At 32.8% G+C, this 27586-nt stretch overlaps 1 protein-coding gene across 4 annotated transcripts in view; it reads left to right on the plus strand.

Moving 5' to 3' along the window:
• LOC150097404 (solute carrier family 25 member 32) overlaps positions 1-20169 on the plus strand; it is a 101821-nt gene extending 81652 nt beyond the window's left edge. For 3 of the 4 annotated variants that reach the window (XM_090406895.1, XM_090406893.1, XM_090406896.1), the window contains exon 7: positions 10205-11679. In XM_090406895.1, the coding sequence (XP_090263021.1) occupies positions 10205-10355 (151 nt within the window). In that variant the 3' untranslated portion in view covers positions 10356-11679. Of the gene's footprint in view, positions 1-10204; positions 11680-19829 lie in introns of those variants that run through there. The other variant, XM_090406894.1, reaches the window with a different exon arrangement.
• The last annotated feature ends 7417 nt before the right edge of the window (positions 20170-27586 follow it).

The raw sequence follows: 27586 nt of genomic DNA on the forward strand, positions 1-27586 counted from the left end.
GTAGACTGCTCTAATTTTCCACTGTCACCTGATTTCCTATCCAAACAGCATTCTAGTCCACACAAGGACACTGTATTGTCAACAAAATTACATGCAAAACCATGACATTTCAGAAAATCAATTCCAAATATTACTTGTACATTTGGATTAGATGATTCTGGAAGAACTATTAATGGATGACAAACTTTCAATGGAAAACAAGGAATTGAAATAAAAACATTGATTTGCTTATCAGCTGAAATTTCTGATTCAAATATACCCTTTAATTTAATTGGATAACTTAAAACTGAAATATCATTTGGAATTAGAGATTTAATTTTGTTAAACAAGCTATAAGAAATAAGTGAAATATGTGCACCTGTGTCAAGTAAGATTTCTCAAGGCACAATTTCAATAAATCCTTGTAGAACTGTCAAAGGTTTACCTCCATTAGCATAAGGAGCTAATTATACATCAAACTCTCTTGTAGGGTTGGAGCTGTCTTTAGCTTTACCCATGTTTGATGAGTAGTTTGACATTTTTGTCTTTGCCAGTATGATATTGGAATAATAACTATTTCCAGATTTTTCTTTATTCTCTGATTTCTTATGTTGAAAACAAGATTTATCTCTAACATAACAGTCTTTAGCAAAATGACCAGGTTTATTACATCTAAAGCATTTTGGAACATATCTCCTGTAAGATGCTTTATTCCTGTCAATACCATTAGATTTACAAGATAAAGATTGATTATCTGTAGTATTCTTGGATATTGTTAAATCTGATATCATCTTAAACAGAAGTTCCTGTTCTTGTACTATTGGTCTCTGTTGTCTTTCTATTTCTTCACTAAGAAATGTTTTCAGTTCCTCTAATTTTCCCAAATCATGTAATTGTACCTTGGACTCAGATTCTGGAATATCTTCAGTGAAATTCACAGAAGTTTCCTTAGACTGTTTCTTTTTATTAGTACCTTTTTAATTTATGAAACTTTCCTTCTCTCACTTTATCTGCAGCCACAATGCTAGGAGAATGAGTTTCATTATATTGCAAAGAGTTCACCTGTTTATTGTTTGAGGAATAAAATATATCTCTAAGTCTCTTTTCCTTTTCTTTAACAAGTTCAAAACATTGTTCAAGATTTTTAACCTTTTTCTTGTATGCTGTTTCTTTCAAATTATCTTTAAGGCCAAGCCTAAATTGATTAAACAGCAACCATTCCAAAGAGGATCTCTCTTCAGATGAAACATTAAATCCATGAGCAATTCTCCAAAGTCTATGATAGTATTCTGAAACAGACTCCCTACTACCTTGGATGCACTGATGAATTTTCCAAATGTTAGGCCCTAATTCTCTTACATTTGAAAATTCTGATATTAGCAAACTTTTAAAGGTTGCATAATTGTCAGTGTCTCTCAATAAAGGAGATGTGTTTAAGAATGTTTTGGCTTTGCCCAACAATTTATTCCGAAGTATAATCAACAAATGAAAATCTGACCATTTTCCTAAATCTCTAATTTTTTCTGCATACTGAAAAAATGTTTCTATGCTTTCACTACTATCACCTGAGAAAGAAGGTATTACTAAAGTTGGATTAATTAACCTAAAAAATTCCTCATCTTTAATTGAAGAAACTTCACAACTAAATTTGCTATCTCCTGTGGCCATTTTACTTGAGTCAAGATTTACTTTCTGGATTCTAAAAATAAAGTTAAGTCATAACCAATCCTGTAATCGACTGTGCCATTGTTAATAATTTGTTGTTATTTAAAGAGGAGATTTTTAATCAATCTCTTTTTCTAACAATTATTTTTTAATTCTGAGTGTACCTATATATTTTTATATGCACAAGGGTTCACTCCAATTGGTGCAATGATCTTAACTCTTTCTTTCAGAATCCAAATAATCACTGACTCAAGACCAAAATACAAAAACACATTTAATAAAACAAAAACAATATATATATATATATATATATATATATATATATATATACACACACACATACACTTCAAACAACTTTACATAACTAACTAAAAATTAATTGGATCCAAGGCCTTTTAAAAATAAACTTACACTTAAGACTAGACTAAACACTTTGTTTGCACAATCACAAAAATGTTCATAGCCAGTTTCTTTCTCTGTCAAGGCCCTTTTCAATAGATATATGACTCTATTCTTCATTTTTACAGGATCCTTTCTCATCACTTATGTAACACACATTAATTCTTCCTGACTTAATTCTGTCTCTTTTCTTCAGTAGAATTAATAGTCAGATCTGGCGTCCTTAATACAGATGAAACTTCCTAATCAGTTTTCTTGAACATTCCTTTAGAACGTAAATAGCAAATTCTTCTTTTATTCACTAAATGCTTATTGACAGTCTTAACTCTTCCAATTAAAAAACAAACTTACAGTTCTAAGATTCCCTTTTCGGAATCTATTATTAATCTTTCAATTAGTGTTTCCTCCAGTATTCCGTTTAAAACGCATATAGCAACATTTTCCTTTTATTCATCAATACTTATTCCACTTTGAAACTTAATAGTTCCACGATTCCTTTTTCGGAATATACTATTAATTTTCTTCTGACTGTCACTTCCTTCGAACTTAAATATCTGCCGGCCTGTGTTCTAAATTCCTTCCGAACGCTCTCTTGTTTACAGCCGTTACCCAGATACCGAACGCTTTCTTGTCAGCTGTCAATCACTCATCAAACTTTTCCGCGAGCATGTGCACTCCACGAAACTGGTAACCAAGAAGTTATGTATAAATAATGGCTAACGCGTTGTCGCCGTTAGTGACAAGAGAATGTCTTCATAAAACACAAACTTTGATAATTTTAAATTACAATAAAAATTATTTTAAGTAATACAAATATCAAATCTGGTAAGTACATTAAATTTTTAACTGCTTTACATATCACTTTTAACAAAACAATTTCCATAACGGGCACATCACAAGTGCCGACAATGCGTGTTATGAAAACAAAACTAATAAACATACCAACATAAACAATACGTAAAAATATTTAGAATTTTAATTATGATTATTTTTACAACCGGTTTGAACACTGTCTTGTATACAGCCAATTTCATGTTCTGACTAATTTCTCTGTTATTCCATATGAATTTATTCAATTGACTTCCTACCATACCAGCTTCTTTGTTGATTCTGTTGTCTATTTCCATATTTAATTTACCATCTTCAGTAAAAATCGTGCCTAAGTAGCTGAAATGTTTTACTTGTATATAGTGTTTTGCTTTCTTACATTTCTCTCTGTATTCTCTAAGTGCACATGCTGACTTATTTGCCAGGAACTTTGATATGTTTTCTTCTTTTCCTTCACTGTCTCTTTAACTTCCTGTGTCCACAATGGAGTTCTGATTTTTCAATCCTTGCACACAACCTCACCACATGCCTCTCTGGCTGAATGAATCAGGGTTTTCTTCAAGGCTTGCCATTGAATCTCCAAGGTTTGGTTCCTGTTCTCAAACTCATTAATTTTTTTTCAATAATCTTTGTGTATTTTAGTCTACAGTTCACATCTGAGAGCTGCTCAACTTTTATTCGCTTTAAAACTTTCTTAGATGTTATTCTTTTCAATATGAAATTCAATTTTATCCTGCTCAAGACTAAATAGTGATCACTTCCAATTTCAAGTCCTCTGTACACTCTGGTGTCCTGCACTAGGGAGAAAACATCACTATCAACAATAACATAGTCAATGAGACTTTTCTTATTCCTTGCCTCTTCTTTCCATGTGAATTTGGCACATTTTTATGTTGGAACATGATGTTAGTAATAACCAGTCCATCTTCTGAGAAGAAATCCAACAAGTATTTGCCATTATTATTCCAGAAATTCAGAAACAACAAATATGTAATTTTCTACTAAAAAGGATTCCAATGTAGGAAAAGGTGCAAATTGTCTGTCTTTTACATAACTAATCCATAACAGATTTTTCTCGAATGCCTTTATTTTATCGTAGGCATCAAGAATAGTTAAAGCATTTCCCTGAAAGGAGAGATTTAATTCATTTACTTACAAAAAAAAATGTCTCAAAGATAGGATAGTGTTGATAACCATGCTTCGTCAAAAAGGAGTGATGCAAAATTAGAATTATGTTCATTTACAAACAATAAAACTTCGTGCCTTAATTGAAATAAGCTTGTTAGTACTTTGCCCCTGGAAATCCAGTGAATTTCAGAATGAAGCAAAAGTTGTATGCTCGTGTATTCAATCTCCATTTCTTAGCAGAATACTGAAAATAACTTGTTATTTAGCGGTTGAGCCTTAATAAAATTAACTAACTTTACAGCATTGTATTGCACAGTTTTAAATTCTGGTGGCATTCCTTTGGAGACCGACCCTTTCCTATATATGAAATAATATAGACGATTCATATCTGGAGCCACTTCCTTAACCATAGAAACAATCCCAAATACCAACTATGCCTGCCTGTAAAGACGCGAGCTCCATCTGAACAAAAGCCCATGCATTTTTTCCACTGGGTCCCTTTATGTATTATGTAATGAGTGTGAAATATTCTTCTCCAGTTGTTCAGATGACACAGTTCTGCACAACAGAATATCATCATGAATGTTATCATGTGCATATCTTGCATAGCATATTAACTGCGCATCATCTGTAACATCAGTATCGTCTGTTTGTAACGCATAATAAGGGCTCTTCTTAACTCTTTCGATTAAATAAGATTCTACGTCACCTGCCACACACCATTAATTCTGCAACCTACAGTGTCATTGGAAGAGGAGTCAGATCAACATCTTTTAGTAACTTGCTGCCAAACATGGTTTTTACCACAAAAATAGTTTTTACACATCTTTTATTTCTGGAAGTAATAAATTTTCACTATGCTCAAACTTAAGAGATAGATGCTTCCAGTTCCTTTCCATTAATCGAACCTGTGGCCAAAACTACATCTTTCCCATGATTTTATGTTGCTAAGCGTTGCTGAAATTGACTTTTTTTTTTTCAATTTGATTATTTTCACATCACAATGTGATGTGAAAATGTCGGAGTTTTGCAGGTTTCATGCACTCATTCGACAACATTTAATAACACAAAACACATTGAGGTTTCTGTTCACTTTCATCTCCACACCAAGTAAACCCGAATTCCAAATATGAACTGTTATATTTCCTACTGTATTTTTTTTTGAACTGCTTGTTTTTTCTACATTAATAGTATCAGATTTACTTGCTGTTACGTGTATCTCAATTAGGGTTAGCATCACCTGTTTCATTTGCTCTTCTTTTCAAAGTCCTAGTTCTAAGACACTTCCATTATTAAAAAGTGTTTCCGAAAAATATATAAATACTGGGGTTAACTCATGACACACTTTGTCGAAGTATCATTTAGCACTTCTGAAGGTATACTGAGCCTTGGTTGAAGGAGGAAATCCTTCACTAATAAAAATCGATAAACAACAAGCATTTGGTTGAAATGTGGATAACACATGTTCACTTCAAATTTGACAAAACAGCAAAGGAAGGTGGAAGCAATGAAAGTATACTGTTGTTCACTTCACCCCTCTTGTTATTTGTCATTCTGCTGCTGCAAATTATTGTAGTGCTGGAATGATGTAATAAAAGAGGAGTGAAGTGAACAACAATATAATTGTGGGTCTATTATTGCTTCCTCCTTTGAACATTTTAAGTCTCCATTTGATTTCAATAATTTTTACTTACTTATTCAATTTTAATATATTTGGATAATTAAAGAATATATATTTAATTAATTTAAGTCTGCCTGCAATCACCTGTCCCATCATTGCAGACCACAGGTTGAGAAACACTGCCTTAGAAAAACAAAATGTTGGATATGACATTATTGGGGTGCTGACTAGTAAAAGTCTAATTTGGAGGAAAATTGTTGATAGGAGATTAATGATGATGTAAAATTAATAATGTAGTGCTGTCATAGTGGCTTTTAACACCTCTTGAGGGTAGATATCAGGAAATGGCTGATGTTAAAGTTTCTTTCTAAAATTAGAAATTTAAAACTTTTTCCTTCTGATATCAGGGTAAGCTTTGATTTCATTTCTCTCTCTCTCTCTCTGCACTAATGTACTTCTGCCCACCTAGAAGGAACTGTCACATGTTCACTTTTATCACTGATTCTGGACTATTATTTAAAGCATATGGATGAAAACCCTTTGACCTCTATAAATCTAAAGCCTCTCTGTGGGTCTATAATGTTTGTGACATTTTTGCTATTTAGAAATTCCTAAATCAAAGAACTATAGGCCTTATACAAAAAAAAAGTTGTACATGTTAACTCAAATTTACTCTTGAATCAAGTTGCAAGGAATGCAACTTGTTTCTAAAACAAGACTTAAGATTTAAAATAAGACTTAAAATTTCTTTCTAGAAATGGATAGCTCTCTGGATGCCATATACTTCAGGCTTTTCATCTCCCATTCCAAAAATATGAAATTAAATGTTTAGTGTCATGAGCTCTTAGTTCGCATGGTTAGCCTAGTGGCTGTGTGCTTCGCAACCATATGCCTGGAAGGAGTGTCCTATGTTCGATTCCGATCAGTGACATAAGGAGCTGAAGGATCTTCCTCAGCCATAGCCAAGGTAGCCGGTCTTGGGCATGGACAGTAGGGTTTTTTCCCCCAGTTTATCCTGGGGTTTTTTTCATCCAGCAAACCGGCCTTGAGAACTCAACACTACAGGACATAGGATACATCGGGTAGTAGGGCTGACCAACTTATCCTGTGAAAGGTTTGAGATCCGATGATTAGTAAACCCTCGACATCGCAAGGTAAAAGAGGGTAAAAGAAAGATGAGATATTTCTGTCTTCTAAGGAACTTTTTACAGTATCAGTCCACCTAAATCTTGCTCTTCCTGTCTGTCTTTCCTGGCAAAGAACACTTGTTTTGCTAATCTTCCCTCTCCCATTCTGTTTAAGTGGCCATACCACCTGTGATTAGCTTTGCTAGCACATTTCCTTCATGCTAATAATGTCCAAGTTATTTCCTAATATCCTTATTTTTTAACATGATCCTGCCATTGATGTCATCCATTCACTCCCGTACTCTTTCTCAAAACTCATATCTGTGGTCTCTGGCCTTTGATGAAGTGTTTATTTTTTAACCCAGCTCTCAGATCCATAAGTTAAAATTGGTTTCAACACTGTCTTGTATATAGCTAGTTTAGTGTTCTGACTAATTTTCATATAAATTTATTCAGTTGACTTCCTGTCATACGATATTTGCTAATTCTCTTGTCTGTTTTCATATTTAATTGTCATTTTGCTAAAAATTGATCCTAAATAGCTGAAATGATTTACTTGTTTTATAGGTTCTCCATTCAGGATGTTTTCAATGTTTCTGCCTGTTTTCATTGTCTTTGTCTTTTTAATGCTGATTTTCATATCAAATTTATTACAGCATTTATTCGATTTGGTCTGGGAATCCTGCAGACTATTCCTGGATTTTTTTTAGGAGTATAACATCTTCATAAAGTAAATAGTTGAGATTGAGTGCATAATTGTTTCTACCTAGCCTCTGAGAACTAAATAGTTTGAAACAGAACAGCTCTCAGGTCAGGGAAACTTTGATCAAATGCACTAATAGATATATAGAATTCTGGGAAAAGTCCATTGTTTTAGTATTGCAATACCTAAGCATCTGTAATGCCAAAAGGTTCTACTCTCACAAACTGTCTGATGATCTTCAAAATTTTATAGCTTCCATCCCTTTGGCCTGAAAACACAAATGGATATTTAATATACTTTCTTTAAATAAAATGAAGATAGATTCTTCTGGATGTCTGGAGTAATTATTTTGAAATATTATTAAATGAGCATGACAAAACACTGGTAGAAAATATTCAAGAATAATGCAATCTGGAGTACATAATAAACATTTGAAGTAGAAAGTAATCAGATCTGAAATATGGAAAGGCAGCTGGAGTAGATATTCAACCAGATATTCTCAAATATGGAGATATAAAAGTTATTGACTACACTACATAATTCAGATGATTGAAATGGAGCTATAATAGTAACTATCTATTAAAAAGGAAAAACTGAATGTAAGAATCATACCTGGAGATGTGTTCCACGTAAGATTTATTCACACATACTTTAAAAGAGGCCAGGAAAAATTATGGAAATTTCTACAGGTTTATAGAAAAACATGCTGGGTTTCAGGCTAAGTAGGGTTGTTATGATCAGAATTTTCTTTAAGACAAGTAGTTGGGATTAGAAAGGGAAAGCTAGTTAAAATTGTGAACTAAATCTCCAAGGATGATGACTTCACTATTAGGAAATCACAGTCAAGTAAATACATTAGCAGATAGGAAAGTTAGTTACCTTCTTGAATTATATTCTGTATTGCTCCAAATTTTCATTGTTAAAAATAAACCTTTCAAAATAAACAACAACCAAGTATCTAAAAAGCATTAAAAATATCTCAAATCCTATAACAGTAATTTACTTAAAAACTTCTACAAAATAATGTCAGTATTTCAAACCAAATTATCAGTAATTATTTAAACCTAAAGTAGCTGTTCTTATCCAGAATTTTGCATGCATTCTAATCAGCAACTGTTTTCAACAAAAAGTCCTTGATATGCAAACTTTGAGTTCAGCGATTTGTGTACAACTAGAATTTGTTTTCATTAGGCTAGTCCACCTGATGATGATAAATATCTCAAGCATAATCAGGGTAAGTACAGTCAGCACAAATAGTATAAGCATATCAGTGAAATGAGTTTAAAGAAATGGACTTCATGAGAAAAGTGCTTGTCTACAGGTTTTCCATTTCTTAAATAGATAAGCGGTTAGAAGGACCAGTTTTCCAACTACAAAATTCGAACCATATAATCTTATATGGAGTTATGTAAAGGATAAAGTGTACTTGTAACCAGTGACTTCACTATGGAAATTAAGACATCAAGAGACACTGTAAGTGCAATGATGATTCTAGAAAAGTTGGAAGTCATATGCCAAAAGCTGAAGAACAGGTTCAATGTATGCCAAGTTACATGTAGAGTTTAACTGGATGTACTTGGGTGGAAGTACTTTAAATTATCATTCATAATGTTTGTTGCTACTTAATTTTTTTGGGTAAATATTTGCATTTAAAATACCAGTGTGTGTGTGTGTGTGTGTGTGTGTGTGTGTGTGTGTGTGTGTGTGTGTGTGTGTGTGTTTTATAGAAATGCTGTATTTCTGCAGCGAATAAGAGTGGTAAGTCATCATTGTACTTACCCATGCATAAAATCTATAAACAATCTGAGCTGATAGGCTTTCGATAACAATATTAGTTAAATACAAATTGTAGAGCTAAATTCACATTGTTTATTTTGAAAATAAATTGATTTACATTCAGATATTAAAGTTTCTAAGCTAATTGATACTAAACAATTCAGTATTATTTATTATTATTTACTTTCAACTAAAGAAGTAATTTTTATGTATAACAATTAATGATTGTTATATATATATTCATTGATTCATTACAAGAAATTTTACTAAATTTCCATTATGTTTTCTCCTTTGTCCGTTCTTAAACACGACATTAAGAAAATTTTCAGTTGATTCTCTTTCTCCTGGTAGTTTTCTTTTGCAAAATAATATAAATAATAATCATAGTTTCTACAAATATTCAGCTTTGAAATAATGCTGGATCTTTAATATCCACTATTTCTATGTAATAATATATATAAATAAACTGTAAATCTTTATGCTACCAGATGTTATATTGTAAATTCACCAAGGAAAGGTGTGATGAATATATCACATTGGTATCATGGGCAAGCTAAGGGTTAGATAATCCACTCTGCTCTGGAGGACCAAACTTGGTACTTTTTTAAAGTTAACTTAGGCAACCAGTAAGTAGTATGATGGTCTTACCTGACAAAGCAAATGATCTGTCACCTACAGACATTCACAGGCAGCCATTCCACAGCGAGATTCACATTTTCCAACGCACAGCTTGTGGGTTGTGTAATTAAATAAAACCTGTTTTATATTTCTTAAATTCACTATAAATATTTTTGTACTATGTCCAATTTTGTTTGTTTTCTATCTTATGTTATGTTACTAGTTTTACTTGAATTATCTTTGAAAACTTCCTAATTGCATAAATATCTCATGAAAATCAACAAATAAATTTTCTGTCTGGTTATAAGTTCATTATTCGTGACAATTGCATCAGGAACGTGGTTATATTTTCCTCTCTAGGTATGAAGGCTTAAGGGGGTTTTACAAAGGTCTGGCTGCTTACTTGATCCATGTCACACCCAATATTTGCATCGTCTTCCTTTTATATGAGAAACTGGCTCCTTCTGTGCAACAAGATGCTTTTTCCTTCGCCAATGAAGAAGATATTTGACAAAGATAATCTTCTAGTTCAGTTAAAGATAAGAAAAACATTCTACCAGATACGATGTTAGAAAGAAATTTAAGATTTTCATGCTGAACAGATCATTGTTTTTGTTAACTACCCACATTATTGTAAATTTTGAATGAGATGGGATGTGCATGCATGAATAATCATATTAATAAATTTATACTTTCTGTTATTATTTATCTGATAAAAATGAAGGAAGTCAGCTGATATTCTGTTCTAAGTATTTAATGTTTCACCTGAAATATGTGATATTATTTATGAATGGATATATGAAAAACTTATCAATTCACAAGATTTTTACGTGCTACATGAAAAGAATTTTATAATATTACTAAATTGAAATTTTTTTTTTTTAAACCAACAAGGGCCTGCTGCTTTTTTGTTGAATGAGTATGTAATGAATTATTAGTAACAGCAATAACAGATTTTTACCATATGAGTAGTTGCTGCCTTAATCTATAGCTATCTCAGTCAGGAGTTGGAACATGGTGATCAAGTGGCCTTTCCATGTGATTGAAATAGCTATTGCTCTGTTTCCTATTAATATAATTATTAAGGTATCATTTATGTGTATGTATATATTTATATAAACAAATATATATATTTCAGAAATACTTCATCCAAAGAAGGGATACCAATATTAATAGCTACAAGAATAAATTATTCATAAAAAGATGGTCTTTCTGCATCTTAACTTATAGATTAGTCTCAAATGTCAGTAGGATTTAGAAAGTAGGACAGAAAGAACAACAGTATTCTTTCAACAGCCATGAATAGAACATGTCAGTGGATATTGGAAATGGGTAAAAGTGAACTAATTTGAATGGAATCCAAGAAACAGTAGTAGAATAGCCACCAAAGTTTGTCATGAGATTTAATTTTAGGATCTTCATAGGAGTTTGCATTCCTGTGAAAGTGATTCCATCAACCACATTATTAAATGTTCAACCACATTTAATAATGTGGTTGAACATTATTAAATGTTTAGTGAAGTAGATAGATTCCATGAAAATAAAATTTATTGACCAAATCTACTAACATTTGATGCTTTGCCATAAGATAATTTGTTTACATCATCCATGATGATAGCATAAAACTAGTGAATTGCATTAATTTAGGTATAGCCTGCTTAGCATAGTGCATATATTCCTGTAAAATACTATAATAAATGAAATGTGATAAACGTAACCTTTTTTTTCTCTCTTCCATTAAGATATATTTATTGTTGAAAGGTGCATTCTTGACTTAAGTCTGCAAATGTAATGTGCACATAAAATAATAAACATTCAAAATATTTTGAAATGTAGATAGTGTTTTACATAATGATAAAATGTGATGTGGATAAAAATCAGTGAAAAAAACATAACATGCTTTATTGAACTCTCAGTTGCTTTTACAGTTTACTTCCTAAATTGACGTGGTGGTGAATTTTAAGTTTCCTTTAAAATAAAAGAATAGTAACCATTTTATTTTATTTTTTTCACGTATACAATTGTTCTAATAATTCTTTTAATTCCAGACAGTTGATTAATAACGGTTTGAATTCTGATGGTTTGTGTTTCATAAGAGTGTAAGCAGAAATTCTGACCTTTTATTTTGATTATTGATGGTATGTTGTCAAGTGTGTCACTTTTTTATCCTCAAAGCATACAACTATTTTCTCAAAAAAGAAAAAAAACAGCTGAACCAACTGTGCTTATATAATACAGTGAATCTGACAGTTAATCCCATCTTCAGTTAATCAAAGTTACATTTACTGTGTAAATGTACCTTCATTTATCTGACCAGCAAAATTATTACATGTTATAGTTGAGATTATTGTATATAAATTAAATTTATGAATCTAGGTTTTTATTAATATTGTAATCAAATTTGAACTAGTTAATTTAGATTGAATCAACTTAAAGGCAGGACACCAACTCTCAATATTCTGAAATTAAAAGAATTATAAGTGATCTAATCCTATCCAGGAGGATTAGATCACTTATGATCAAGTCAAGAACCTGGTATTAAAATAGTTCTTGAATAATTATTACATGCATTCTAAATTTCATATTTTGTTTTAGCTTAAATGAAAAACTTTCTTTTTTTTTCATATTAAAAATATGTCATCAAATCTAGTCTAATATCTAAGCAATACTTATTTTTCTTGTTTAGAAAAGTGTTACCATTAATCTGCTCATAACATAAACCTCTTCACTCACTGTTATATCATCACTCATGATGTTTAACTTCATATCTCAAGGTTTCTTTCATACAACATGTTTGTGGGAATAATAATAATCATGAATAATAATATTCATGATATTCATAATGTTAAGAGCTACATTAGATGAAATTTTTTTAGCAGTGCTATAACTTTTTATTTAAAAAAATGTTTTAATTTACAGAAATTTCTTTCACTTGATTTTTCTGTCGAAATCCTTATCTAGGCTTTAGTTTTGCAAAATTATAGATACATTTTGTATTATATTTCTTAGACACTGCATTCTCTTGGTCAAGCTATGAGGCCAGAAGGCTCAACATATATAAGAATCTCACTTTCTAGGAGGAGGGGGGGGGCACTCAGATTATAAGAACTTCTAATAGGAAGACACTGAATACAGTTTGCATTTTGATTGTTAGACAAAATCAACAATTTTAGATTCTTCTTTCCGGTCAGATGTCTAGACCATATTCACACATTGTTTTATTGAGAAATCTGAAATTACAAGTGCCATAGCTTTATGCTATCTCTGAGTCTCAACTTTTTTGTTCCCCCATATACCATAGCTATTTTAAAGTTAAGACTGAAACTTGACAAGTTCTTTCTTAGTTTATATGTGAGATTAACTAACTGCTCAACTAAAAAAAGGAGGAAATATTTCTGTGGGAGGGTGAGGAAGAAAGGAGGAAAAATGCTGAACATATCTATTCCAAACATGTGCCTTAAACATTTTAACATAGCTCATCTTTAAGAAATGTGCTACTAATCAAGTCTAATATAAGTAACAGTTTTTCAATATAAAAGAAACAAGAAAAAATTTAGTAATCATTTGGATCTGGATAAATAGTTTTACCTTAAGTTTATGACTGATTTCTAAGTTTCAATGAAAAAAAAAAAAAACTGATCTAATTCAGAAAACTTATCTTCTTATCCTTTTTTTTAATTTCTTAAGTTTCTCATTAGAACATCTTGACCTTAGTTATATAAATTTTTAAGTAGTTCATACTTAATTTTTTTTTGTGTGTGTTTATTTTTATTTTTTAATAAGAATTTTAAAATATTTGCAGTGGAAGATGTATTCCTCTTGTTTGATTTCACTTCCAACTGAATCATGTACAGACATGTATATATATAAATTAAAACATATGTTTAATTCTCCACACATATCATTTCATCATTTGTCTATTTATATGCCATTTTTCATTCCTTATTAAGGGTAAAGCTGGATTTCTTTCCACTATCCAATATTTTATTCATTAATGTTCTTATTCTGTCAATTATTTATAATGTAAAGTGAGATCCATTTCATCCTATCTTTGACATATAATTTTTTTGTCATTTTTATAATTTCTCATTTTCATCATCTTGTTTTAAAGCAATATTCTTGGGATGTAGATATCTTAACTTATTACATGAATAGATATGTATGAGAATCTGATGAAACATTTGTATTTATGCATTTTGAATGTTGGAAAATTTATTTTTGTGTATATTTTAATTGAAAAAATGAAATAAAATGAAGACTGTCATTTGAATTACTAAAGGAATTGTCTTTCTTTCTTTCTAAGAATCTGATATTGAAATAATGAATTAAAACTATTTCTATTTTACTAAATTTCTGGGGAAAAAATAAAATAGAGGACTAGGTAAATGCTGAGTAGAGTTCTCTATTTTGTAAATACACAATTTTGTAATTGTTTGTGTCCATAGAAAATATTTGAAAATCCCTACACACATACACACTATTAAAATATATTTAACTATAATTTATTGTGATGTGAAGTATTGTTTAATTTTGCTAAATAGTTTCTATCTGTTTTGTCCACTGACCATATTCCTCCATATGTATTCTTCTGCATGTGAGCAAACAACTCTATCTACCCCATATATATAATGTGTATCTTGGGCTACCCCCAGAGTGTCGAATCATCAAAATCCAAGAAGAACCAGCCTACCAGTCCAGAACTCGAGGGGGGGCTATGCTATGAAACTGAATGGGCAGCTCAATCTCCACTGGTAGCAATCAGGGATAACTGGTCCAAGACTATCACTAATTTTAAGCAGCATCCAGTGAAGAAACTGCTAATAAGTGCCACCACCTCATAGTCCCTGGCACAATATTTTTGATATCTGAAATAGTGTGGGTACTACAGTCCATTTTCTCATGTTCACAGGACTAAAAACCTAAGTTTCTGGGGAGAACCTGCTTGCTTGTGCCAGAGATCAACTGACTCAGGAACTAATTAAAGAAAGACTGAAAAAGTTCATTTAATTGATGACTAGAATTGAACACCTAGGTTGTTCTTTGGATGACTTAGTGCTGAGGAAGCAAATGACACTTCCACTGAGCTACACAGACCTATATATATATTAAAATATGAATATATATTAAAATATGAATATTAATTGCCTGGTTGTGGTACTTTTAGTGTACAAAGTTTGGAACTGAAAAATAAATATAATAGCAAATTTAATGGTTGCTATCAATTTTTACAAGTTCTTTTAAAAAAAAACGGCATAATGCTCTTTTATTGTGGATGCTTTGTTACCACATGGGAACTTGCAGTCTTTTACTCCAAGTTTTTACATTGTTACATTCATTCTAACGTGTGTTTCTGTGTGCATGTTCAGCTCTTAAAGTATTATTGCCTTGCTGAAAAAGCAACCTAAATTGCATTTATTTAACTGTTGCATGTTTGAAAGTAGAATTTTTTCTTTCTTGCTTGAAATGCCTAAATGGTTTTTATATATACATGTATATATATTTATTTATTTAAAATAGTTGACTGAAAGTAAACTTAATGTGCTTCTAAATAATATTGCAAAAAAAAAAAAAAAGCCATGTATGTGTAATTATTAGGTTTTAGGTGCTTAACTTGGTTAGCTGAGTTTTTGGAATTTTTATTGTATAATACAGAATGTCCCAAAAAATATATACACACTTTGAATACTTATAAATACAATGTTTATTAAGATACATCTAAGTTTTATAATCCAAATCAAAGAAGACAAATGTAGGATCCTTTTTAGTTATCACAAGTTTTCGAACTGAAGACTATTCTTGTCCAGGCATTGCTGATAACGTGGACCAATGTAATTGCAAACATCACGAATGATTTTATTTGGTATTTGGGTACATTCTCTTTCAATTCATTGATTGTTGCTGGTTTTGTGCCATAAATCTTATCTTTGATGTGTTGCCATTGTCCAGTGGAATGAGGTCTTGAACACAAATGGGTATTGACCTATCCGTTTGGCAGGTTTTCGTCAAGATAAGCCCTCACATCACGATGGTAGTAGGGAAGTGCTCCCCATCTTGCTGGAAATAAAACTGCTCATTCCCAAACTTCTCAAATGCATTGCATAACAGATTCCTGTAACAAATTCAAATGAACAGCACCAGTGACAGTGTTGTCAAACAAGAATGGTCCCATTAAGCCCAATGCTGACAATCCATTGGTAAGTTCACATGGTGTTCCACTGTAACATGTGGATTCTCAGTTGTATGGTAGCTGCAATTGTGATGATTAATCGAGCCATTTAAATTAAATGTGGCCTCATAGCTCCAGACAATTTATTTGAAAACTGCATCCTCTGCAAATTACTACTCACGAAGTTCAACTCTCTGTTCAGAATTATCTTTATTAAGGGCATGAACTAATGTTAGAATAAAACTTTCTCAATGGGTGCATCATGAGACAGGAATTTCCAATTTATTTTGAAATTCCTGTCTCATGAGCTGCTTGCCAGATTTTCTTGGAGATTGGCAGTAAGTTTCTATCAGGTCTCTTGTGAATATGTCTGTGGTCTTCGAATGCTGCTTCTGGATGTCTTGAACAGTTCCATGTACTTCAAACTTCTCTAATTTCAGTAATGGGGGAGTCACATTGGATATCCCTTCTCAACTGTCTTTGCACTTATATTCTTACGCTTCCAGGCACTTTAGGATAAAATGTCCTTTCCTCAAAGTTTAGTTTGATTTCAGTAATCATTTCAAATCAGTTACACCTGAAAAGAACAAAAATTTAGTGACTTACAGGCTATAAAACGATGTATACGTTTTTTGGGACACCCTGTATGTATATAATCATTAGCCATTGCTAATAATTATTTTCAATGAATTCCATATTATACTCCTTTCCTTTCTGAATTTTTCATTGCCATTTTGAAATATTTTTGCAAAGTAAAAAATGGAATATTTAGGTTTAAAAATTATATCAGGTAGCAAAATTCATACTATCATCATACAAGTATGAACTTTGCATGCTCTCCATTTCATTTTATCACATTCAAGTAAATCAGTACAAAAACCACTTGCTTAAAATTTCAGATTTCTCTGGTGATTCTGACTTCATATTTTTGGCATTTAGTTCTAATTTAATACTTCATTATTTCATGTATTTGAAATAGGCATTCTAATGTGTATCTGTGTTTTATGGTCACTGTCAAGTACAGTGATATCTCGCTAATCCGAACTTCTTTAGTCCGAACCCTCCAGTAATCCAAACTGGGTTTGAAAGAAAAAAAAGTTTTATTTATTACGTATTATTATTACAGTGTATTTTTTTCATACTGTTGATTGTACGGTTATACTGTAGACCTATTTTGATTTATTGTGCGTTCACGTTTGCTTTTTTATACTGTACAGTACATACCGTATTGTCGGCATGTATCACCGCTGTCCTTAATGAACTGATTAGTCACCAGTATTGCACAGTGTTTATCTATCTTGTTTATCTCTTTACGTTCCTTCAACAACAACAACAACTTAGCCTAAAGCCTGGTTGTATATAACGCTCAGTTTTTCTTTGGTTATTGAAATCAAACGTTGTCAGAGTTGTCATTTATTGTTTTGTGTTTTCGTAAGTTTTTCAGTGAATGATTATCAATTGTTTTAGTAAGCGATTTTATTTTTCAGATAAATTTTTAAAAGTGACAGTTTTATTGTTTATTAACTCCATTTTTTATTTTACTGTTTTTAACACTAACATTTATTTCGTTAAAATGGCTACTGGGTCGAAGCCTAAAAAAAGAAAACGTAACATTATCATTGTCGGATAAGTGTAAAATAATTCAGTGTCTGGAAAAGAGTGAAGCAGCTGTACAACTTGCTACTAAATACAATGTCAGTAAAACTACAATCAGTGACATAAAAAAAAAAAAAAAGATAGGATTTTAACTTATGTTTCTACCATAGAAGAAGGACCAAGCAAGAGACAAACTCTGAAAACAAGTGATTTTTCTTTACTTGATTCTGCTGTTTACACATGGTTTCTTTAAGAAAGAAGTCGTCATACTCCCATCTCCGGAGACATTTTAAAGCAGAAAGCTAAGCATTTCCATTCACAAATTTACCCGGATCAGAAATTAAAAGCAAGTGATGGTTGGCTAGAAAAATTTAAGACTCCACGGTATTCGGTATCTATCAATATCAGGGGAAAAACTGTCTAGTGACTTTTCCACCATAGAACTATTCCAAAATGCTTTTTAGAAAAAAATTCTTGAATTAAATTTAACCAATGATCAAATTTATAATGCCGACGAAAGTGGTCTTTGTTGGAGGTCGTTACCAGAGAAAACTCTAGTTCACAGAAATAAAGCCTTGGCACCCGGTCAAAAAATGTCCAAAGAGTGTGTCATGATAATGCCTTGTGCAAACGCCTTGGGAAAACCTAAATTAAAGTTACTTATGATTGGAAAATCAAGAAACCCAAGACCATTTAAGAACTGCTGCCTTTCGGTTTTGTACCGAAGTCAACATAAAGGATGGATGAATATCTAACTTTTTTCAAACTGGTTTCACAACGATTTCGTACCGTCTGTTAAAACTTATTTAAAATCCCAGAATTTGGAACAGGAAGCACTTTTATTATTGGATAACTGTCCTGGACATCCTCCGGCAGATGAATTGATTAGTAAGGATGGAAATTTTACGGTTATGTTTTTGCCTCCAAACTGTACTCCATTGTTGCAATCAATGGATCAGAACATAATACAGTCCATTAAATTAAAATAGCATAAAGACCTGCTTTTAAATGAAATTTCCCAAAATTATGACGTTACCACATCGATAAAAAAAAAAATATAAATTTGAAGGATATAGCATTCTCAGTTGCTGCTGTTTGGGAAGCCGTCGAACCTGAAGCAATTCGAGCATCATGAAAAAACTGTGGCCTTCTAGAATTTACTAAGATAACTACGGTGATACACAAAATGAGGAAATTTAAAATGTACATAATTTAGTTAAAAATATAAATCCAGATGTTCATATTTCACCAAATGTTGCGGAATGGATTACAAGTAGAACCGAAAGTGAATTCGAAATCAAATCAGATGATGAAATTATAAATATGATGTTACAGAATGAATTAGAAGACGATGATGACGATGAAGAACTCGAAGAAAAAAAAAGTAAAACATGAAGAGGCAGTTTTAATGTGTGTATAGAATGGGCTAAGCAGAATGATACACCATTCCACAAAATTTTATTGCTAATGCAACTCCAATAAGAAGCATTCGAAAAAAAGTTTAGCTTCCAAGAAGCAAAAAAAAAATCTGTGACTTTTTTTACAAAGAAATAAAAATTTCATGAAACTTTTTTTTTGTGTTCTGTACAAGAAAGTGATATTTTTTATGCAAATTAAATAACGTTCTGAACTATGCAATTTTATTAAATCAGAATCCTCAACAATACAGTACATACAAACTAAGTTTTTATGTTACAGTACAGTAACTTTTTTCTATTAGATACTTCATTTATTTACAGAATTAAATTGATGTATTATTAAAATCTGATTATTTTTGTCTTAAACGCTAGTTATTGTTGTCTCTTGGGGCTAAATTCTCTAATCCGAACGAGTACGGTTTTTATTAGTTCGGATTAGCAAGATACCACTGTATATCAAATCATTGAAAACTATTACAGCAGTAATTTTTTGCATAAAGTGATCTGAAAATTTAAATCTTAAATTTCAGTATTTTTTTTTCATTTCTGCACTCTGGAATATTATTTGCATATTTTTTCTATTATTTGCTATTAAGTATTTAAACAGAGAGGCAAATATGATGTTGAAGTTGATAATGCAATACTAAGACTGAATTATTCTTTAGGCGCCTCTTCCTAAAGCATAATCCAGAGAACTGCATTTAGATACACTTCTCTGCAAATAATTAATAACCTGCTGTATGGAGGGGGGGGGGGATACTTCTTTTTACACATTTAATTAGAACAATTCTCCTTCTTCTTGTAGGTGTGAAGGGGTCAGGGGATATTATAAGGGACTGCTTCCTAACTTGTTGAGAGTGACTCCTGCCACAGCTATAACATTCGTGGTGTATGAAAATGTTGTACATCTGCTACTTGGTGCAAATCCTAAGTAAGAATTTAGTTAAACTTTGCACTGATTAGTTCTGCTGCTAAAAATGAATAGTAAAAAGAAACTATTATATATAATTTTTTTTTCTCCAAAGGATGTAGCTGTATATATTTATATATACTGATTCATTCCATATAATTTCTGCATCATATGTAAATACCCTTTTGAACTGTTACATAAAATAAGCAGCAATAAACTTTATTTCATCTGATAAGTGCCAAATTCTTTACAGTAATGTTTATAGTAATTTTTTAATAAAGTTTGTAGCTTAGCTCTTGGCATTTATTCATATTTACTGGTTTTGCCTCACAATCTCATAAGAATAAATTTAATAAAATAATTTATTAAGCTACTGATATGCTAGATTTTAAATTGTCATCCTCAGAATACAAAAAACTATCATAATTCTCTTTCCCCCCAGGACTGGATTTAAAGTAGTCTTGATCTGTTAGGCTGCATGTGGTTTTAAAATTACCATTCTCCTGAATTTCTGGTAAATTAATGCAGCCATACTTGAGGTTTACTGAGTACTTAATTGCTGGTGTTGACTTCATATACCCTTTCCAACATGTAATGGCTTGTGTTAAAGTACCCAAGTTTCTTTCATTTAATCCTGTGTTTTGTGTATATGTGGTGCATGATTTGACATACCATAATGATGGTAGTGTGTGCATTTGTTTTTCAAGGCCAGATATTGACTGGTCTTTCTTTTTGTCCACATCCAGAAGTATTATTATATATTACCTCAAAGAATTGGATTTGTCTTTAGGAAATCAGTTACTAGTGTGTATGTGTGTGTTTTAAGGCTTAAGTGCTAGGAAAAACCCATGTTAGAGGCTTAATAGAGTGAAACCCGTACTGAGAAAGGTAAAGAAAAATTATCTTTAATTCTTCGAATGTTTTGTATGTCACTGAGACATCATCAAGAAATACAAATGAGGCTTGTAACACATGTTAGTGGCCTAGGATGTACTTCAGGATCCCATTTACATCTTAGGCTGCCCACAGAGGTCACCCCCACCTAGTTAGGACAAACAGAAGAAGAAAAAAATAGTGAACCACTTGAATCTACGAAAAGCAGGCAGTTATTTCATTTAATTTTTTTTTTCCCTTCTATAGTGCATGCAGGGTATTTTAGGATGCTAGCTGTTTATAAATGCACTATATTATGTATTTAATGTGTCTGGGCTACAGAGGAGTCAAATAATTGCAAATACATCTGTATGATAAACACAAAGTCAAAAGGCTGTGATATAGTTGTTACGTGTGTGTGTAAAAGAATTTTTTTTTTAAACCCAAGTATAAGCAAAGTATGCGTGTGAAGTATCTTCATGATTAGGCTACTTGTGTTATAGAGACTGTTGATTTCATATTAGTTGTCTCCCATAATTGCAATTGTCTGTGAAATTACTGGTAGTTGGGCGGTAGATGGCATTGTGTAGTTGGTTGATTGAGTGGTGGAGATGTAGAGCAGGTGCCCTCCCTCGATGAGTCTTTTGACTCCCTGGAGGTTTCATGTAATAATAATAATGCAAAAACATGAGAATGCCACTACCCAGACTGGTTTCAACCTTTATTGAGGTCTCATCAGTGGAAGCCAGATTCAGAAAGATACCAAGTTTTGAATTAATGCAGAAACAAGAAGTAATGTGAAAAAGTTGATAGTACTTTTTAGTACTAGTATGGAAAATATGACTTCTACATTAATTCAATCTTGATATTTTCCTGGTTCTTTCTTCCATTGATAAGACCTTTAAAAGTTGAAACCGGTCTGTGTAGTGACCCTTCCCATAATGTTTTTGCATTATGGGAAAAAGAAGCAATTGATATGAAGTCAACAGTTCCTATATACAATTAGTTAAGTCGTGAAGATACTTATGCAAACTACAAGAATATAATTTACTTTCCAACCAATTGAAAAAAAAATTACAAAAAAATTAGGGTTTCTCTTGTACTCATTAATTTAGCTCTAGATGAACAGCTATTAACTCTGTATACATCACAAATTTATTTGGCCATTGCTAACAAGTTTCTCCTCAATTTTTTACATATCCGTGGTACCAACGTATTATAGGCTTACCATTGAATTGGTGAAAATCATGCTTTGGACACCTCAGATTAAATGGAAGAAAATTAGTTATGCTAAAAGCTATTACATTAGCAGTAAAGTATTGGAAGCAGTATTAATTTATCAAAAATTTGGGAGGTAACATTTTAAGACTTTCAGTCCAGTCTATAGATCATTTAAATTCAGCCAATAGGGGACAGCATGATAAAATTTTTTTTTTTTTATTTTAGCATTCTTTACCCAAACAAGCTATTTTAAAGATTAAAACAAGAATAATTTCTTGTCAAGTGTATGTTACTTGGTAACTAAGTGAACCAAAACTTTCTAAGAAGCCATTATAAATCATGGACATTAAAAAAAAAAAAAGATACTATTAATGGGCTGAGGGTCATCTTTGTTTTAAATGAATGGTTGAATATTCTGACTCTACATCGCATAAAGTTTGAAAATACCTTAAAATATTTTTTCTTAATTATAATTTTGGATTCGAACCCGCAGGCCAAAAGGCTGAGGGTTCAAATCCTGCTGTGGGCATGGATGTTTGTGATTGTCTGTGAAAATACTAGTAGTGGCCAGTAGATGGCATTAGTGTATATGACGCGGTTCGCTGTGGGTGGTGGATTGAGTAGTGGAGATGGAGAGCTCTAGAGTAGGTGCCCTCCCTGGAGGCGTCACATAATAATTATAATGATTTTGCACTTGGTTGAAAACTGATAGACTTGTAGATAGAGGAATGGCTTCCATTTCATGGATAACTCATTTGAAAAACATACAGAAATATCTGAACGACATACTGTTTATTCACTTCTGATGAGATGCAGAAATAAGTATCATTGGTGAAAAAGCTTGTTTAGCTGCTTAATTACATATAAAGATATATATCAGTCTGTATCTTTGCATAAAATACTGAGTAAGCAAATGCAGATAGCAAAAGAGTACAGGTAAAATAGCAACAAAGATTTGAGAAAGCTATATATAATCGCAAAAGGAAAAACCTACTGATTGTTCCATTTTGCAAGTACAGTGCATTTGTAATTTTCTACATAGTTTTGTGACATGCCAGTACATTCCAGAGTGCTCTTTAAATACTGTTATCCTTTATAAGGTTTCTGAGTTACTGATCAAATACCAAGAGTGGCAGGGTTCCTCTATCTATAAAAGGCAAACTGACCAGAGAATAGTTAAGAAGCATAATATGCGGGACTAAAATTTTAACCAATTGATGACATCAAGTCATCAATTGCCTTGGCATCCCATACTAAGGCAATTGTTGGTTTCTACCCAGCATCAGCACAATTATAAGTGACAAACACTGTGTTTTCCACAATTACTGTGCTCAGTAATTGTGGAAAACAATTCAAATTGTAACTGAAAGAGAACTAATGACCTTACATGGTGATCTCTATGGGCCAGTTAACATTAAAGGTAATTTGGAGAAATCGGGCTATAAGGTCTCAAAATGACGGCCTCTCAGATCTTTGTCAAATTAATGCAACCATACTTGTTGAGATTGGGAGAGTACTGATACTGATTCGAAAAATAGTCCCTCAGACCTATAACGACTTCTATGTAATATCAATATTTTCCTTTATCTAATCAGCCTATATATACAAGTATCCTAGTAATGAATGTACTTCACAAGCAAACTTTGAGTAAATTTGGGTAATGATTAAACAAGAACATTAAGTTTTGGCAAGTATAATTTACTTTGTAACCAAGTAAAACAAACCTTGTATGGTTTCATTTCTAGACAAATGTTTTTTTTTTTTTTTTTAGTTCCAGTATTGACATACCAACATTGTTCAAAATAATTTTTTTTTAAAAAAAGGCTAACACCTTTTATAACCCCTATAGGGAGTAGGTAAGGCCCTTTAGCCCTATCTAACTATTGGAGACTGAGTGAGCAGCTCTGTCTCCACCAGTAGCTAATCAGAGAGATCTGGCTGAAAACTATCACTGATTATGTGACATCTCTTGAAGAGAGGTGGCCGACATGTGTGTTCTAGCTTTAATTTACTTTAGTTTACACATGTAAACTCAAGAAACCCAAGCTTTACCCATTCAACTGTGTTAAATGGTTCAAGCTTGGCCATGCCAGAGATCAAGGAACCATAACCCAGTAAAAAAAAAAAAAGCATAGAAAAAGTGCCACTGGTTATCTCATGGGGATGGGGGGGGGGAGAGAGTTGTATCGCCATAGGATGAGCAGCAGCAAAAAAAGGTTCTTGATAGACTGAGCTAGAAGCATGTGTATTAAATTGAATTTGACATTTGTTTTGAGCTATAAGAACGTTTCTGAAATTTTTTTTTTTTCCATACCGAACCATTTCTGTAGTATTTACTGTGTACTTGATAAATTCTGTATTAACTGGCCAAGACGTCTAGGTTACCATGGATGCAAATTGCATATTAAAATTGTAATACCATTGATATTACATTGAAATATATGATAGATACGAAGTGTAGAGGATTATGTATTTTATCCATATTGATGACGACGTGGTTAATAGTGTCCTTTAATTTTTGACTGGCTGTGAATGTGCAAGACTTGGTCTGCATTAAATTTCAACTGTGTTAAATGGGGTAAGCTCTATTTCTCCTAATGGAGAGATGACTGAGACCATTACTCATAATAGCACTTTGCAGCATAAACATGAAAGGAGTCAAAAATACATTAAACTTACTAAGATTTTGCTGGTTTTCTATCCAGCATCAGAGTATAATTACAGTATACAGTATGGTGCAAAAAAAAAAAAAAAACTAAATAACTACAATGATATGTTATGGAGTAAATGGGTTTATTAACAAGGAAGTTTGTTTACACATATACATCCACAACTATTTTGGTGGAATCTTGGTCAAAGCATTAACAACTGTAGATTATGTGCTTGAAATGGGTGTTTGTCTTTCAAGATAGGTTTCCTAGCACATGTGAAGGTTCTCTATCATCTAGGATAACGAGTTCTCCAAGATGACCTCTTCTGCATATTGTGTAATTTAATTCCTTAAGGTTTGAAGGCAGGTCAAGGTGGAATATTTATTCCTTCAACATACCCCAAACGAAGGCTTCAAGTGATATGAGATCAGTAGAACATGAAGAGTATGGGAATTCTGTGAACCTCGAGCCTCCCTGGAAAGTTCCTTATAAACAGGCTGTAGAACCAAGTGATGTGACAGGTTGTTCCCTCTTGGAATATCTGCACACAAAATGGAATGTTTTTGTGCACACATCCTATGCAAATCCTGGGTGAACAGAACCAATACATTTTTATTGTAGCATTCACATTCAAGGTCACAGTTACACTACCCTCTTCAATGAAGTCAAAACTCAGCTAATGCCTTTTTATTCCCATATAGGGAGTAGGCGAGGCCTTTTTTAGTCCTATCGAACTTTGGAGTGGGAAGTTCAATCTCCACTGGTACCCACTCAGAAATAGCTGGCCCAAGGCTATCACTAATTATGGGGTCTGCAATGAAGAGACGGCTCAACGAGTGCTGCCATCTCGTGGTCCCTAACAATATATACATAATGTCTGAAATAATGTGGGTTCTACGGTCGATTTTCTTGAGTTTAAAGAAAATCGATGGAAAGTTTCTGGTAGAAAAATTCCTCTTGCCCGTGCCAGAGATCAACTGACTCAGGAACCAGTCGAAAAACAGGCTTAGAAAAATTTCCTCTAGTCACTGACTAGATTCGAAAGCAAGTCTTCCTTCGTTCGGTTAAGTGCTGTGGTGTGCAAATGCCACATCCATTGAGCTACACAGGCTATATAAGAAGTAGGACTCAATTATGCCATGGCTGGAAACCGCACACCATGTGATGATCTTTCTGTGAAGAGGTTTTTCTTGGACAAATTCAGATCTCGAGAAACCAAGAAATCTTTAGATTCTCATGTTTACGTGACTGCTTAGGTGGAAATATGCTTCTGAGAACCAGGCATTATTGAGGAAATATGGATTTTCGTAAACATTGGCCAGAACATCCACAGTATTCTTGCCATGCAGCATAATCCATTGCTGTTAAGCAACAACTGCGGGATGTGAAAGGGGGTGAAGTGTGATCATTAGGACAAGAGATGAATATAGTTGGCTGAATGAAAGATTTGAAAGTGGCATAAGTCATGCAGTGGATGCACCCTGAGACAAAAGATTTTCATAAGAAAATCTACACTGAAATAAGTACTGGGAATCCCACAAAAACATGATGACATGACATCACTTCTATGTAATCTTAACACTTGTATACTGTTGTCATATTGAGGACTTCAAAATAGATTATATGTTCAAAGGATGCTGTATACGTAGACTGTCCATTTGAGTTATTAGTAAGAAGACTGCATTACTCAAACTCAAATGTCTACGACGTTATCAATATTGATAACATAATGCATGCAACCTTGGCCAAGAAATACCAGGAAGCTACCATTAAGAAAACAAAGGGTGATGTCAGAATCTCATTCCAATATGGAAATAATCCTCCAGGAATTCACTATGGGGCTAATAAGGTTAGTAATTGGAGACTGAAAGATCTACATCAGGGGTCTTCAACACATAGCCCACGGAGCTCTTTGTCGGAGCCTGCTGGCCATTTTGAAAAAATAACTGCTTAACATTAAAACGCGATTAAATAAAAAATAATTTCAATGAAGCCCGTGGACAACTAAGCTATACTGTGGTATTTAGAATTGTAAGGTGCTTTCCAAATTCACAAGGAACGCTATGCATTTGATACTTAACATAAAAATAAATAAATATTAAATAGACATGCTTCTTCAGCCATCTACCAGCACCAAGCAGTACTTAAGTACTAGTAACTAACGTCGCAGGTAGATGGCTGAAGCAGTAGTTCGTTCGAGTGAGCTGTCTAGTGCCTTCCAGATACATCTCGAAGGTTCTCGATACTTCGTTATTTTCATATAAATGCAAGAGGATCTCATCCACAGTCAGTCGTGAACAGTGTGATATTCGTGCATAAGCGCACGCAGGTTCGTCGTGTCAGCCATAGCCTATTGTGGTTTTATATTGCCAGACTTTTTTTCATTAGTGTGAGAAATATTTAGTGAATAATAACCGTTACACGGCCATTTTGGATCATTTTTGGGGTTCACCTTCCATCAATATGGCGTCTTCGAGTAAAAAGCGTAAATCAAGTGATTATCGTCGGGTTTTTAATGAAAAGTGGACCAATTTGTACTTTTTTGTGCCAATCGAAGATAAGCCAGTGTGTTCAGTGTCAGTATCAAAAGAATACAATATAAATCGACACTGAGACAAAGCACGCTTCCAATTTCGAACACCTCCAAGGGCAGCTTCGTGTGGACAAAGTGAACCGTCTCCAAATTGATTTAAAAAGCCAGCAGGGTACGTTTCAAAGGCAGAGGGAAGAAAGCAAAGCATGCGTCAAAGTAAGTTATGTAATAGCTGAAAAAATTGCTAAAAAATCAAACGCCTTCTTGGACTGCGAGTTTGTGAAAGAGTCATCGCTGCTGGGGAAATTCTGTGCTCAAATAATAGGGTTTTAAAAAGGTACAGGGTGTTCGGGATAAATTTGACAGTTTCGTAA

This window comes from Typopeltis vanoorti, chromosome 17, assembly GCF_054136105.1.
Source record: "Typopeltis vanoorti isolate ZY-2024b chromosome 17, IOZ_Tvanoo_1.0, whole genome shotgun sequence".
NCBI lineage: Eukaryota > Metazoa > Arthropoda > Arachnida > Uropygi > Thelyphonidae > Typopeltis > Typopeltis vanoorti.